General features: G+C 45.2%; 2 protein-coding genes across 14 annotated transcripts; one reads left to right on the top strand and one right to left on the bottom strand.

Moving 5' to 3' along the window:
- Positions 1-562: 562 nt before the first annotated feature.
- On the bottom strand, positions 563-12,967 carry LOC123045107 (DDB1- and CUL4-associated factor 4). Of its 13 annotated transcripts, none has more exons than XM_044468046.1 (15): positions 12,838-12,967; positions 12,469-12,731; positions 12,255-12,385; positions 11,657-11,890; positions 11,345-11,520; positions 10,630-10,730; positions 7,309-7,467; positions 7,061-7,113; positions 6,917-6,974; positions 5,955-6,075; positions 4,466-5,440; positions 3,468-3,718; positions 2,894-3,372; positions 1,450-1,616; positions 563-1,369 (listed from the first exon to the last, which is right to left on the bottom strand). In XM_044468046.1, the coding sequence occupies exons 1-11, from the start codon at positions 12,848-12,850 to the stop codon at positions 5,232-5,234; spliced, it is 1,518 nt and encodes a 505-aa protein (XP_044323981.1). In that variant the 5' UTR covers positions 12,851-12,967; the 3' UTR covers positions 563-1,369; positions 1,450-1,616; positions 2,894-3,372; positions 3,468-3,718; positions 4,466-5,231. The 13 variants fall into 13 exon arrangements, with proteins under 13 accessions (XP_044323981.1, XP_044323978.1, XP_044323982.1 ...); XM_044468043.1 differs by having other exon boundaries at positions 2,894-3,437; positions 3,535-3,718; XM_044468047.1 differs by having other exon boundaries at positions 2,894-3,718; positions 4,466-4,834; positions 4,989-5,440.
- Positions 916-4,826, top strand: LOC123045109 (protein DETOXIFICATION 18). The gene is made up of 7 exons (XM_044468054.1): positions 916-1,215; positions 2,909-3,453; positions 3,548-3,634; positions 3,726-3,782; positions 3,914-4,152; positions 4,241-4,359; positions 4,475-4,826. The coding sequence occupies exons 1-7, from the start codon at positions 916-918 to the stop codon at positions 4,601-4,603; spliced, it is 1,476 nt and encodes a 491-aa protein (XP_044323989.1). The 3' UTR covers positions 4,604-4,826.
- Positions 12,968-16,228: the final 3,261 nt, after the last annotated feature.

Below are 16,228 nucleotides of genomic sequence, written 5' to 3'. Positions count from 1 at the left end.
TGCTGCTGTGCAGGATCAGACTCTCGCTCTTCACTATGTGCCCTCTAAGTTATAGTTGGCTGACTTCTTCACGAAGGCACAGACTCGAGCGCAGCATGGATTTTTCCTCTCCAAACTCGGTGTTGTTGATCCACCATGAGTTTGAGGGGGGGTGTTAGATGTGTATAGTTCATTGTATACATCCCCATCATATAAGGGGCTTTTCTGCATTTTGCCACACCTGTATATGTACTGGCCTTTGGCTCTCAGTAAAGGTTCAGTTGCTGTTTATCCAACAGCGTACATCACAATGATGCAGAGGCTGAGGGTTTTCAACCAACTTTTCAAAAAAAGAGAAGAAAAAAAAGTGCAAAACCAATCACAGAGCAGGACAAAATGTCATAGGTTTGCACGTTTGGTGACGTCCTAACTCGTTGGAATTGCGTTCCATATTGATGATTCTAATTTTGCGGCAGCCAAACAGTCATGTTTCTAGAATCGAATTCCTGATTTTGAATAATAGAACCAATTTTTGAGAGCCAAAACAAGTTGCAAGTTCTGAAAATTAGGTTCACATCACCCGGAAAGAAAGGTTCAAGTGGACACGGGCCGCTTGAGCATTTTCCTCATAAGTAAAATCGATGGCCATGTTACAAATCTCGAAAGAGAAAGTTAACCAACGTGGGTCTTCTTTTCTCGAGGCAAACATAGACTAGTGCTATAGTACTACTAGTTCTACCACTGAAAGTAAGTAGCTGCGCTCCTGTTAAAAAAGAACAAGTAGCTGGACTGGTTCGTGTTTCCATCATCGCCCCTGCCACTGCCACCCTTTTATATACCAACACCAACGTGCCCTGTCCTTCCTGCGCTTGCTTGACCTGCTGCTCCGTACACACACATCGCAGAGCACAAGTAAGAAGCCTGCAGAGAGAGGGAATGGGCGAAGAAGGGGCAGCTGCTCCGTTGCTGGATGGGAAGCTCAAGGCGAGGAGAAGCGATAATGGCGACGGAGAGGCGGCAGCAGCAGCAGGGAGAAGGAGGTGGTGGCGGTGCCTGTGGGATGCGGAGGAGGCGGCGGGGCAGGTGGCCTTCGCGGCGCCCATGGTGGCCACCAGCATGGCCTTCTACGCCATCCCGCTCGTCTCCGTCATGTACGCCGGCCGCATCGGGGACCTCGAGCTCGCCGGCGCCACGCTCGGCAACTCGTGGGCCACCGTCACAGGCATCGCGCTCATGGTACCAAGTCTATCATATATTTTGCCTCATCCTTCTTCTCCATTGATTTGATCTGATTCTAGGGGAAGGAGGCTTCTCCTCCTCCTCATCTCCGGCGACCTGCCCGGAGATGCTCTGTAAAAACGTCTTCGTCTGTCTCTTTAGCCGTCCCTCCCTGTATGCATCGAAAACAATGTTTACCTACCGAATGTGCTGTTCTCAGCTCGAGCTCATATGAGCTTGGTATTTACCTACCATCTTTTCTTTGGTCTCCTTTGCCATCATCTTCAATTTTTACTGCCACCACTCCATAGTCTCCATTGCTCAACTAAGTTGCCCGTCATAGACATATGCTCCATCATTCATTCTATCACTTAGATCTGTCTCCAAGACTAGAATAACAATTACTCACTTTGATCTGTCTGCAGATTAATTACTCAGACCAGAGTTACCATAAATAAATAAATAAATAAATGAACAATTAGTTAATATCCTAAAGCATATTTGGTTAGGTCCTTGACATGTACTGTACTATATAGGTCTGTAGTGGTTATCTAAGCTTTGTTAAATATATTAATTATGGTGTAAATGACGCAAATGGCTTCTCAATCTTGGATTGGAACGTTTACTTGAGGCTTTTTCACGAGCTGTGGTGTATACGGAATCATAGCCATTGCACAGGATTAGCTTGTGAATATGCTTTCTTAAAGGATAAATAAATGAATGCATTAATAAACTGATATGATATTCTTTCAGTGTTGGGTTATGTTGCAGTCACTGGGCAATATGAACATCCAGCATTGATACTTCTTTTTGAGAAGAATGTCTCAAAGAGAGGACTTGTCTAGACAAGGATACAGAGGACTTGGACCAGACAAATTCTAGAACCCCTATTATGCTGGCACCTAAAAGCTGCCGCTTTAGTCCTTACACATTTATTCTGAAAAAAGAAAAGTCCTTGCGCATTCGCCTGACTATGGCCTAACCTACTTGCTAATTTTAAATGGATGCAAGGAATACACAGACAAAACTTCAACATGCCATTTGGCTTCAAATTCAACATTAGAAAACATGGAAGTGCAGCAGAAATTCATGCATAGGATCTCTTTTTTCTCTTAAGATGAAAGCAATGCCATGCTGTGTCATTTCAGTACATGAGCTATGATCAGTTGTCTAGCCGGTAGGTAGTATAAGACTGGTCAACTCCTATATTCATGGCTATATATATGTCAGTACTAGTGTGTAGTGGTTGCAAAGATAGTGTTGGCTGTGAAGCATAGAGTCAACTCTCAAGTATACTTCGTTATAATATGCAAAAGTTTGTCAGGATAGGACCATTGTTGTAAGATTATCATGGATCTTTCATCGCCAATGTAGACAGATTTGCACATGCCCTTTATCCGGATCCCAGGAATTAAGCATATGTCAGGCTTCAGAATAAACACAGCACATGGTCACAGGTTGAGACAACTGAGGAAGTCAAATCCTGAACTGTGCTAGTACTACTATGGTAGCAGTGCAGTATGTTGCTGTAATTTCTTCAGCCCTGGTTAGACTGGTTGTTCCTATTGAGAATTTTCAACTTTGCAACAGTTTGATGTTTCTATCCCTTCAGTTTACCACAAAACCTTACGGCAATGCAGATTTTAGTAGAGAAACCAAGAGGAACAGCGCATACTGATGAACTGACTAACGTTACCTTGTTCCCATGCAGACTGGGTTAAGCGGGTCCCTGGAGACGCTTTGCGGCCAAGGCTATGGCGCAAAGGTGTACCGCATGCTCGGCGTGTACCTCCAGGCATCCATCATCACCTCGGCTCTCTTTTCAGTCCTCGTCTCGCTCCTGTGGCTCTACACCGAGCCACTCCTCATTTTCTTGCACCAAGACCCCGAGGTCTCAAGAATGGCAGCGGTGTTCCTGCGATACACAATCCCGGCACAGTTTGCCTTTGGCTTCATCCAGTGTATCCTCAGGTTCCTGCAGACACAGTCCGTGGTGATGCCACTGGTGGCGTTCTCGCTCCTGCCACTGGTGTTCCATGTCGGAATTACCCATGCCTCCGTGCACTACCTGGGGCTCGGCTTCGCAGGCCCAGCCATGTCAACTTCGCTGTCTCTGTGGCTATCTTTCATTATGCTGGCATCCTATGTGATGTTGTCAACGAGATTCAAGGAGACCTGGGGGGGATTTTCAACAGAAGCGTTTCAGTACGTGCTGCCCGGCCTCAAGTTAGCCGTTCCCTCTGCAATGATGGTGTGGTTAGTACACTTACGACAATCCCAGATCCATTCGTTGAGCGCCTCTTAATATATCCCATACTGAGAATATATGATGGTTACCTACAAATGGCAGCTTTGAGTACTGGGCGTTTGAGATATTGGTGTTGCTTGCTGGGCTGATGCCAGATTCTCAAATGAGCACTTCTATCATTGCGATGTGGTAACTATCTTTCTCTCCCTTCATATTGAGTACTGAAGATCATGTTTATGTGTCCATAAAATGCTAACATCAGTGCGATGCAACCTGACAGTGCAAACACGGAATCAATTTCATACATGATCACCTACGGGTTCGCTGCTGCCATCAGGTAATACTGCTACGATAACTGATGACACCCATGTCATCAACCCTTGAGGATTTTGCAACGAAAGGAAAAAATATATCCTTTAAGATTAAGTTGACAATGCTGACTTAAAAAGTGCTGTTTCATTTCAACAGCACAAGGGTATCGAATGAGCTGGGAGCAGGTAACATTGACAAGGCAAAGAAGGCACTCAAGGTGACTCTCGCGCTCTCCCTACTCCTGGGAGTGACATTTCTTCTGCTCCTAGGTCTTGGCCATAATTTGTGGGCCGGGCTGTTCAGCAAGAGTGAGGCAGTGATAAGTGCATTTGCTTCGATGACTCCATTTCTCATTGGGTCAGTGGTGCTGGACTCCACGCAGGGAGTCCTGTCAGGTTAGTTCAATGGATCTCTCTAAATGTGTTTCAACCTTATTGTTTCAGGTGAAGGCCATTTGGCAGTAACCTGTGGATTAACTTGTAGGGGTTTCAAGAGGCTGTGGTTGGCAGCACCTGGTAGCATGGACCAACTTGGTGGCCTTCTACATAATAGGCTTGCCATTGTCTCTCCTACTTGGATTCAAGCTTGGCTTTCATACTAAGGTACAGACATGTCTTTCTGAAATTCAGCATCGGGCATGTTTGTTGTGCACAAACCACCGCTACAAAGTACAAACTACTGTTCTCCTCACTGATCATGTGCAATTACCTGTTTCAGGGGTTGTGGATGGGTCAGATATGCGGTCTCCTTTGCCAGAACACCGTTCTCCTGTTCATCACGCTCCGAACAAAGTGGGAAAGATTGAAACTGGCGACAAACGGCAAAGAGGGCGACCTTATCTGTTGAGAATTTATAAAGCTCGTTAGGTTTAACTAGAACATGGAACTGGAAGTTTGAGAGATGAAGTGCTGTAAATGTAGACAGTACCAAGCAACATACCCTGAACATGCTCAGGTGTAGCTAGTAGCAAATAGGAAGAGCTGAATAAAATGTTGCACCAGTTTTGTGTGATAAAAAAGATCTGGAATGGTGTACCAATACCTCCGAAGCAGTGTTTGCTAATATGAATATATGATGCTAGAATACAAACAGAGTTCAGAAATATGTTTGTTTGCTAACATTGAAGAAAATATCACATTGCTGACTAACTAGCCATGCTAAAAAAGCATATGATACAATATGGTCTGCTTTCCTAAGGTAACTCTGATACCAAACTAGACAGGTCACTTACCTATCACTAAGAGAAACAACATGATCATCATCACTATTACTCTATGAGGAGCAGATCCCATATAACTAACACTCGCTTCCAGAACCAACAGGATCAACTATGACGGCTGAGATCTCTCCAGCGACACCAGCTTGAGCAGACTTTTCGGTGAAACAACAGGATCAATCGTCTTCGATGCGTCTTCCTGAAGAAAAAGCAGCAATTGCATCCGTCCGCTCCAGAGTGTATCAGTGCACAGCCAGTTTAAGTACCATGCATGTAGAACAGGCCATCACGTGATCCCATCCAAGCCCCCCAACTGTGGTTTAGATCAAACAGCGAAGAAGAACCATCCAAGTCAAGGTTGCTTTCTGGCCAGCAAAGTGCAGTGAAGAGAGTGTCAGCCACGCTCTTCGCAAATATTTGCTCGCCTGTTTTGATGCTCCAAATACGGACGGTACAGTCCTCCCCACCTGCCAAGAATAAGGATTTGCTGAAAATGGCAATTTGATGCCAGGAATGTTCTAGCCATGCACGTTCATAAAGATGTCACTATGTTGTTCATTGTCCTGTATAGCCTAATAAAGTAAATATGGACCAGCTAGTAACAGAATAGTTTTCTCGAAATTTAGCTTTCGCAAACTCATGATTCGATGTTGCAATAATTCCAGGAATACCAAAGCCCTCTTACACTTGTATATCATACAGAAAAACTATAGGTGGGTATCTTTTTAATACCAATGCATCTGTTACTGGCACACTGCATGAACAAGCATAGCTGCTGACATTAATCAAATTTAAGTCTAATGCTCACGAGCTGGAGTATGAAGTGAGGTACTCGAGTGAAAATGCAAATAATACATCGAAATGTTCTTATCGATCCAAAAAACCACGTTCAGTTTGAATGGGTAACCTCAAAAGACATTCTTCATAGCAGTATATGACAAAAACAGCCACAATGATGTCTAGAACCAATAATAAATTTACCTGACATAAGTAGGGTTTCAGCTGGATCAATAACAAGTGGTAAATTATTGTGTGAATTCACATGCCCTGCATAAGACTGTATAGCCCCCTTCTGAATGAGACGGAGATCAAATAGCTTGATCTGTACAACAGAAAACACAAAAGTCAAGCTGCTGCATGAAACATTTGTTACCATCTCAGAGAAGCATAATGCTCTGTACTTTCCTCACTTCAGAGGCAATAATTTCAGATAAGACAGAATTATAGTTCATTTTAAATAATACTCCCTCCATCCCATAATATAAGAGCGTTTTTGACACTAGACTAGTGTCAAAAACGCTCTTATATTATGGGACGGAGGGAGTATAATTTATCTGTCCCAAAATGCTGAAATTGTATCAATTTGAAATTCGCTGCATACAATAAAGCGTCAACTCATTATGCTGCTAATATTTGTAATGAAGATACAGGAAACATGTAGACTTTTTAACTCATTATTCTGCAAACACATGAAACTTTAACAATATACTCCCTCCGTCCCAAAATAAGGGTCTCAACTTTGTACTAACTTTAGTATAAAGTTGTACTAAAGTTGAGACATTTATTTTGGGACAGAGGGAGTATTAGTTAACATCTGGGAACTGGGCAATAACCCCTTTGGGGAGGACTAAATCTCATTGATTTATTTCACAGGGCAAATAAACCAGTGTATCTTGTATTCTCACTATCTTCTTTAAATAATGTGTCAGGGGGCTACTCTCAGCCTCATTTTATCTATTACTCCCTCCGCAGTGTCAAAAACATTCTTATATTATGGGACGGAGGGAGTAGTTAACATCTTGTTACCCCCGCAAAAAAACATCTTGTTAAACTGCACTGAGTTTTAAGAAAATATTATCGTTAGTGGCAAATCAATCCTGTGAAAAATTGAGCACAGCTACTCATTCATTGATACCACAAAAAATGATTAAGAACAAGCTTACCGATCCATCCATGGAGCTCCCTAAGAAGTAGTGTTCATCCGATGACAGAGAAACCAGGCTGGATAACAATATCAATTTTTAGCACCAAGAAACTTGACCATGTCCAAACTAGAGTGTCAGCGAGTCAAGAATAATAATGGTTACCTGCAAACTGCTGAAGGCATAGAGATAACCCTAGATGATTTTGCCTTATCAGCCTGCAAGGATTTTTATTTCCAAACCACAATCATATGATACATTCATTGATGGGCTGAATTGCCTAATTAGGCATTCAAAATATCATTTAATTTTAGTGATATGTCAAAGTACAAAAAAAAAAAACTTGAACAATGCCGAGATGGTAACTTTTGATGGCTACATTAAACACACTGTGTTCTAATAGTGGTATTTACCTGGTTTCTCCCTCTGGCATTATGCCTTGCAGACAGCATGGGAACTGTCCCCCTAGCAGTGCTAGGTGAAGATCGACCAGTAGGGCGACTACTGTGCCTTTCCCGCACATCGACAGGGACTATGCTCCCATTCCGTAGGCCACATAGCACCACATTTCCCTGAACAAAATGAGCAAAATTACATGAGCATAGTGGAGACAGGCAAGGTATGTTGTAGTAACTACGCCAAATGTGGCAATTTGGTAGCAATAGCAACCATTTAATAATCAAATCACAGATGAAAGCTCAAAGTTCAGGAACCAGCTAGACAACTCATACAAATATATCTACCGTCCAGAGTGGACGTCCGCCCCCTCTCCAATGCCGAGTCCTGGCTGCGTCGCAGACTGAAATGTGCATACCTTGGCCTCGCATCTCTTGAGAGGTCCATCGCGCGCCAACGCACTCGGTTCCGATGGCTCCGGGAAGGCGACACGAGCACACCCTTCCTGAAGATTCACGCTGCGCATCGCCGGCAGAAAAACCACATTTTCCAGCTTCATGAAAACGGAAATTTGGTCTCAGACCATGCTGACATGAGCAATATGGCCTTCGAGCACTTCACCTCGATCTTTGGCTCCCACGAGGCCCGCACTTCCTCCATCGATCTTCAGGCCATTCACCATCAGGCCTTTGACATGTCCGGCCTTGACGCGCCATTCTCCGAGTCCGAGATTTGGGCGGCCGTCAAGCGTCTACCGGCTGGCAAGGCTCCGGGCCCTGATGGATTTACCGCGGAGTTTCTTCACGCATGCTGGGACATAGTTAAGCACGACATCTGCGAGGTCTTCCACAAGCTCTATCTGATGAATGGATGTGGATTCCACAAACTGAACGAAGCACTTCTTACTCTGCTCCCTAAGAAGGCCGGCGCCTCCTCCCTCTTCGACTACCGCCCCATCAGCCTGATACATCTCTTGGCCAAGTTATTCGCGAAGGTGCTCTCCCTGAGACTGGCCCCCCGCCTTGACGGCATTGTGTCCGCCAACCAGAGCGCATTTATCGCTGGCCGCGGCGTACATGATAACTTCATGCTGGTTCAGCAAATGACGCGTCTCCTGCATAACCTCAAGGCGCCGCGCGTCCTCCTCAAGCTCGACATTGCCCGGGCCTTCGACACAGTATCATGGCCCTTCCTCTTTGAGGTCCTTCATCACCTTGGCTTTGGGCGAAGATGGTGCGCTTGGGTGGCAATTCTCCTCTCGACCTCCTCCACGAGAGTGCTTATTAATGGAACCCCCGGACCACCCATTGATCATGCCACAACGGCAAGGCGACCCTATTTCGCCCATGTTATTCGTCCTGGTCATCGACGTGCTCAACACTCTGGTCCAGCACGCCACCAGCCGTGGCATTCTTCACCGCCTCACGAGTAGGCGCGCCATACCCAGCATTTCGCTGTTCGCGGACGGCGTCGTCCTCTTCTGTCACCCTGACGACCACGACCTCCGGGCGGTGCAGGGCATCCTAAAGGTATTTGGCCAAGCTTCAGGCCTCAAGACCAACTTCGCAAAGTGCTCCGCGACACCCATATGTTGCACGGACGAGTCAGCCACCAGGGCCGGTGTGACGCTCTCTTGCCAGACCACACAATTCCCCATCCAGTATCTTGGACTTCCACTCTCTTCCAGGAAGGTTCCCACATCAGCGTTGCTACCCCTTGTGGAGAAAATGGCCAAGCGCCTTGGCACCTGGCAAGCTTGCCTACTTTCCCGTGGCGAGCGACTTGCCCCTGTTCGCCATGTCCTGAGCGCCATGCCAGTCCACTTGCTGCTGGCCATGGCCCTCTCGCCCTCCATCTTGAAGCTCGCCAACCGGCTAATCCGCGATTTCCTATGGCATGGGCGCAAGGAGGCCCGTTCAGGCAACTGGCTGGTGAACTGGCAGAAGGTGTGCCGCCCCCTCGAGTTTGGCGGCCTAGGCATGCGTGACATACAACGCACTAGCATTTCTCTTCGGACTAGGTGGCTTTGGCTGCCCATCACCGACCCCACGCGGCCCTGGCACCATCTCCACCTGCCTGATGACGCCGACGTGCAGGACATCTTCCGTGCATCCACCTCTTGGACCATTGGCAACGGGCTTACCTGCCGATTCTGGACTGATCATTGGTTGGATGGCAAGTCGATTGCCGAGATCACACTAAGCCTGACCACTTTGGTATCTCGGAGATGCCGCAACAAGCGCCTGGTCCATGAGGGACTCCTCAACCGGGCCTGGATTCAGGACATCCGCGACGCACTTGGTGTCGAAGCCACTGTTGAGTATATCTACCTTTGGAGGCGTTTTCTTCAGGTGACCCTATCCTCAGACCCAGACCGCATTCGCTGGCGATGGACTGCTAGCGGCACGTACTCGGCTTCTTCTTGCTACATGGCTCTCTTCCAAGGCTCCATTGTGGACATGGACTGGAGGCTGACATGGAAGGGTTGGGCCCCAACCAATGTCAAAATGTTCCTGTGGCTCGCCAAGCAGGAACGTTGTTGGACGGCTGAGATATTAGTCAAGCGGGGATTGGCCCACCCTCCTCATTGTGTCCTATGTGATCAAGACCTTGAGGACATCCACCACCTCCTCGCCGCCTGCGTTTTCTCCAAGGAGATTTGGCATCGCACTCTAGCTTGGTGCAAACTCACCATCAGCCCTCCCAATGGCGACCTCATCCTCTACGACTGGTGGAGAGACGCTACTAACTCCATCCCGGTGTCGCTCCGGAAAGCCCTTGCGTCCCTAGTCCCGCTAGTCACCTGGGCCATTTGGAAGCATCGCAACGCTTGCATCTTCGACCTACGGCAACCCTCTGCTAGCCACTTGTTTGCTTCGATCCAAGATGACGTGCGCACCTGGGCCACTGCCGGTGCCAAAGGACTCCAAGCTGTAATTGACGCGATGTAAACTCACTGTAACTGGGCCGAGCAACCCACTTCTTCTGCTCATGAGGACCCCTGGCACGCCTCGTAGTGTACGAGCTAGGTGTCCTCAACTCTTGTATTCTGTCTACCTATCAATGCAATGATACGCCAGCTTGGTGTATTGGTGAAAGAAAAAAGAGTTCTATATAGCAAATAGAGGCATGAGGCATTTATTGAGCTATTCATAGAAGACAAATTGGCAGCCAATTGCATTTTTATTTCAAGAAGTTGGTATGTGCAAGGCAAATTGCACATGCACCAAAAACTGACAAAAAGTTTTTGTGACTCTCCTGACAATACACACCTAACAGACCATTGGACATATGAAACCTGCTAAGTGGAAATGTACACATTTAAAATAATTTATTACCGAGTGCACAAATTGCTGGGAAAGAATGTCACTTTTACAACGATACAGCCATGATAATGTCCCTGTCTCCAAATTAAGCAAACCAGCGCCAGTGTTTGTACCTAGAAATAATATGAGCAAAAATGCTTAATAATCCACAAGCTTAATTGATACAGAGGAAGTTCCTCCACTGCCTACTCCCATAATTCCAAGAAAAAGGACCTTCCACTTCCCTTGTATAAAATAGACAACTTGCAAAGCTGCTACAGTTCTAAAAAAGCTAAGTTGTGACAACAAGTTACTACAATACCTCCACCTAATGAAACAAATGACTTTAACATTCAATGAACTCGTATAACAAAGTTATGGTGGGAGGCAATTATACATACTCATAATAGCAAGCTAATCTTTCTGTGTAATGTAGTCAGTTTCTATGTATAGATTCTTATAGAATGATCTTGCCATGTCAATACATTAAAAAGATTATCAAAGCTTCTGAATGCAGCGAACTTGATAGTGTTATTACTACTCCCTCCGATCCATAATAAGTGTCGCAGCTTTGAACTAAGGTTGAACTAACCTTAGTTCACAGCTGCGACACTTTTTTTTTGGATCGGAGGGAGTATTAAATAGCATAAAGTACTGCTGAAAGGATTATAAAAAAACAAATTCGTTACTCTGTGTAACAGGGGAACTTTGGGCATGGCCTAAACTGAAGTCCAGTCAGCCAACTCACCTAGAACTACTTGTGTGCCATCAGAATTACAATCAGCAGTCCATACTGTACGATCAAATGAAGCAACTCTCTCAATTCTTCCATGAGCATTCCGTGAAACCGTTGCAGAGTCAATAGTTGACATATCCATAATATAAACAGAACCACTGGATCCTCCAGATCCAAGAGTAGCCACCATGTTTTACGATGTCAAGTAACCCAAGCTCATGTTCAATTACCAGGCAATAGTACAGAACATAAAATGCACAAGTCGAAACACATGTAATTATGACAACAGTAATATGCATAATAGAAGCAACAATTTGAGGATACAATGCTCGCTGAACTGATGAGTTGGTGCTGGCTGCATCATGAAAGTTGTGCCCGAACTTTTTTATGCAAGATATACTGGATGAGAAGTTTGAGAAAGCTGTTTCAGATGACCAGATATTTGCAAGTGGAGAATTCACTGCTGCTTTCTGCTTTCCCAAGGGAGTCCAAACAGGCTGAGGTAAAAACTCCATCTCATCCTCAAAATTCTCTAGAGCAGTTCCCAACCCAAATAATCTGCCAGATAAAAATATGTCATGCACCATGAAACACCAGTATGGTCATGCTTATACTCAAAGAGAACAACTGAATATCAAAGAATCCAACAAGTTTTAAACTTATAAAGCCATGCAAGTTCTGTCTTCAAGAAAAGAGAAATTGCTGTATTTGTGTTTTAGTAATTTCGTTTTCAATTCAAAATCCATTATTGCATAGCTTGTTAGCCGTTGGAATATGTTTGAGCAGAGAACGCATCGGCGGTATGGTATCAAGAATTCAGGAACCTCAACTGATGGTACATCTATACTCCCAACAATCAATTGTCAAGTTCTAAAGCTTTTTCACTACACGGACAGAAAATGAGTGCTTTGGCAAACCTCACCTGATTGAACCATTCGTGCTGCCGGTCGCTAATAGCTTGGACTCACGCAGCCCACTGGGAGTCTGAACCATGGCGTGCAGTTCCTCCAGTGCCTTATCAGCCACTAAGGTTGTGCCTTGGTACTTCCAAACCTACCAAGCAGCGCTATGGTATCAGCATATATTGCACGAAACGAAAGGGAAAGCTGCAGCAAAAGAGAAGCTCGGATCAGCACCATCGGCTGCGACGCCTGTGTGTACTGGCACTGCTGCTTGAAGGTGGACTTGTTGTTCTTGGAGAATATCACACCACCGCCGTACATCTCCCTGGCATGCAGCAGCTCGGACTGCCTCGCCCTTTTCCTGCGTGCTGTGGGAGGAGGCGAGGGCTCAGCGGGCGGCGGCGGAGGGCGAGGAGGGCGGGTGGCGGCGCCGGGGATGCGGCCCTTGGTGGGGAAGTAGCGGTTCTTCTCCGGGTCGTAGTACAACCCGGGCAGCTCTGCAGCCAATCAATCGCGTCGAGGTCAGGCGCAGCGCGACAAGTTGGCCGTTCGTGCGGAAGTAGGGGGGAGGAGTGCCTAGTAGAGAAAAAGAAAAGTACCAACCTTTGGGCGGCATGTCGCCGGCGTGGTGTTTGGAGTCAGCTGAGAGGCGGCAGGGGATGGACGGCGGTGGCGCGGAACAGGGATGGCGGTGTGCGGCGCGTTGTTGTCGACGGGAAGGGTGGACACCTGGTTCTTGTCTGGACTGGACCCAGACCGGACCGACAACGCGCGCCAATTGTGAAGCGGGCCAATTGTTGCGGCCCACCCACATTGATGGAATTTTTTTTGAGCAACCCACGTTGATAGATGGTGCTATTATCTATCTGATGTTTCTTCTTTGTGGCGCGTCCCTTGTGGTGCGTTTGCGAACCAGGCCAAATTTTCGTGAATTTAAACATGTTAATTAATTTGAAAATATTCCTAAATTAAAAAAGATCATAAATCAAAAAAATCGTGAACTTAAAAAATATGCATTTATAAAATGTTTGTAAATTAAAAACAGAAAGTAAAAAAATAAAAGAAAAACATAAGGTGAGAAAATCCAAAAGAAAATTAAAAATTCGCCGAAGAAAGGCAGAAAAGGAAAAGAAAGATGTTGGCTCCTTTTTCATCTATGTCAGCTTCATCGCTACTGACTCCTTCTGCCCTCGTCCACCGCCACAGTCAAGGCCGATAACATCTACGCTACCACCTCCACTATCACCATCATGACTCTCCACCCCAGCAAGTTCAGACAGCGAGGGGTTTGTACTTTTTTCTTTTGATATCCAATTTCATGCGGACAAATGAGAGAAAAAAAGAGTGATCAGGTGTAGGGGTGTTGCCCAAAGGCCGGAATTCAGATTCGGGATTACCGACGTCAATTCGACAACGAGCACTCCATTGTCATCGGATATTGCTATAAATAAGTTCAAAAAGGGTGTTGGGATTATGGTTCGTGATCGAGTACAATGCACGTTGAGAAATGAAAATCGGTATCGGATAATCATTGCCAACCGATCGTCAACGAGATCATGACGTACCTCCTTGTAGATCCAGAACACATAAAGGTTGTTCGGAGGGCAACTCTTCTTACCACTAGGAATATTTCCCTGGATGGAAGTCCACCTTGACGACGAAGTTCGTTTACCAGAATGCAACTCCCTTTCAATATTATTTTCAAATTCAGCCATGTGTGTGGGATGAATTTGTGCGGCAAAGACCACGCCGAAATTTAAAGAAAAGGTTAGAAACACAGAGAAATTGCCAAATTGAACAAGTACCCACATCATATGGGAACCGTTGGCACGCAGCAAGGCCAAGGTATGGTAGCAGGAGGATGAGGAGCTAGCGAGCGCCAACTTGTCCACAAAATTTTCGCATATCCATGACTCAAGAATAAGAGCTTGGGTAAGAGCAAGGGAGCCATCAACCACGCCATCGGGTATTACCGATGACCGTGATTGTGCGAACTCTAAAGCTGGTGAGGATGTTGATGGTGCTAACAAGCGGCCCGAGACAATATATGAGAAGCTCGTGATATGTCAACAAAACCCTCCCATAATGGATTTACAATATTTTCACTTGTACTTTTTCATCAAATGATATTTTCCCTTGTATGTTGAGAAAGATAAAGAAGCACAGGGTGGCCTCTTCATAAGAGAAGTGCTCTAGAAAGTACTGGGAAACCTTGAGCACTCCCGTCAAACGAGCAGAATAGGAGTTTTTTCTCCATGGAAATACGCAATCGTTCATCGGAAGAGAAGCGTGATCGCAAGAAAGCCAAGAAAAGGTTGGTGATGATGAAAAAAATTGTGACTCTTAAAGAGTCATTATTAAAAAGCCTACGAACAGAGTTTGGAATTGGTCAAGGATCAGCAGCACCAACACCGACTGCGCCAACGGTAGAAGGTTGGGTAGCACGTCGAAGTAGCTACGCTTTCATGGCCTTCCCTCAAACTCAGGCTTGACTGCCTGAATTATTTCCTTGTGATAATGTTTCCGTAAGTCCACGATAAATAATTATAATAATAAATACTATACACACATGACATTTTCATAGCCAACCCTCCTCACATAATTTTTTCCATTTTTGTCTCTGTAATGACGCCCTGCAAGCCTGTAGTAAGGATCGCTAGTTGTGATGAGCCCGCGGAAGCTACTTGGGGCCAATACCACCCTCCTACTCTAGGGGAAGCAACAGTTGGTACCCAATGTTATCCTTGGCCCTAATCATGCTGAGGTGACTAGGGATGACTAGCATCTCCCATTTAAAGTGTTAAGGATTCCACCCCCACCCTGTTGAATAGAGGAACACCCTCGAGGTGGCGAAGGCCTAAGGGTAGCTTTTATCTAGTGGTCGAAGAGAGACATCATGTTGGAATAACATGTTGTCTAGCTGGGGGGTGGGGGCAGGGACTCCCAAATTTCATAACTAGACATGGATCCGAGGAATGTTGGTGAGGACCTCGTCAACAACCCTACCCTCAAGACACATAAAATCATCAATCTTGGTGCCGGCAATGAGTCGATTAAGGTGACAGATGGTTAGGAAAAAGAGCCAGAGAGAATGCGCAAGGTTGCAAAATCTGGTGCAGAATTTCCTATAGCCAAGCTAGCACTAAAATACAAGCCTGAAAAAGCGCTTGTAGCCCACTCAAAAAAATAAGATGCATGATTACAACTATGCATGTGCTGAGTTGCACAAGCATTACATGGTAAATTTTAAGAAACCCAAGGCTGGACGACTTGAAGAGATCATGGTCAGTTTCAAACATAGCACTTGTGCCATGACAGAGTTCCTTTATTCTCTGTTGGTTGGATAACTTGTTTGACATATATAATTTGACAACTCTAGATGCGAGCACCATGAGATGATTTGTACTCTAAGCTATCCTTAAACCATGAGAAATGAAGAATATAATCTTCGCGGCGAGGTGTTACCTGCAATGCTAACATGGTGATGTGTCGAAGCACGCCGAGGATTACATTATCTAGTTGATGAACATGACTCAGGACCAAGATATCATCACTTTTCCCTTGAAAAAGAAAATAAGTCTACTTCTCCCTTGTACAATTTCTTTCTTTCAAACCGATGACATAATGTCAATTAACTCAATATTATTTATATTTTGTATGTCTAACTACATTCTTGTTGCTATATTTTGGATGAAGGAAAAGTGTATTATTTGGAATCTTATAGGTATAGTCAGTCAAGACCTAGTTTTTAGGGCTTAGCAAAGCTACTTGGTAGGTATTATTTATGTAAACATCACTCTTTATGCTATGTAAATTAAATAATAACTGAATATTAGCTCACATTTCTTCTATGCAATTTTCAGAGCATTCCAACTATATATTCATGAAGGACGGAGAAAAAAATTAGCCTTAAAGGGGTTAATGCATGTCTGTGATGTTCCCGTGTCCATGAGTATTCTCCCGCAGTTTCAAAAGCACTTCCAACATATTGTAC

Source organism: Triticum aestivum, chromosome 2B, assembly GCF_018294505.1.
Source record: "Triticum aestivum cultivar Chinese Spring chromosome 2B, IWGSC CS RefSeq v2.1, whole genome shotgun sequence".
NCBI classification, from domain to species: domain Eukaryota; kingdom Viridiplantae; phylum Streptophyta; class Magnoliopsida; order Poales; family Poaceae; genus Triticum; species Triticum aestivum.
The sequence above is the reverse complement of the archived record's forward strand: the minus strand, read 5'-3'. Positions and strand labels throughout refer to the sequence as shown.

Bases quoted from the DNA above. Each gene is read 5' to 3' on its own strand.
- LOC123045109 (XM_044468054.1), top strand. From the start codon at position 916: ATGGGCGAAGAAGGGGCAGCTGCTCCGTTGCTGGATGGGAAGCTCAAG. The intron at 3,635-3,725 runs GTAACTATCTTT...GCAACCTGACAG, and splicing joins ACTTCTATCATTGCGATGTG to TGCAAACACGGAATCAATTT. The intron at 4,153-4,240 runs GTTAGTTCAATG...ATTAACTTGTAG, and splicing joins CACGCAGGGAGTCCTGTCAG to GGGTTTCAAGAGGCTGTGGT.
- LOC123045107 (XM_044468045.1), bottom strand. The intron at 11,891-12,254 runs GTGAGGTTTGCC...TTTATCTGGCAG, and splicing joins AGCACGAATGGTTCAATCAG to ATTATTTGGGTTGGGAACTG. The intron at 6,975-7,060 runs GTAACCATTATT...ATTGTTATCCAG, and splicing joins ATGCCTTCAGCAGTTTGCAG to CCTGGTTTCTCTGTCATCGG.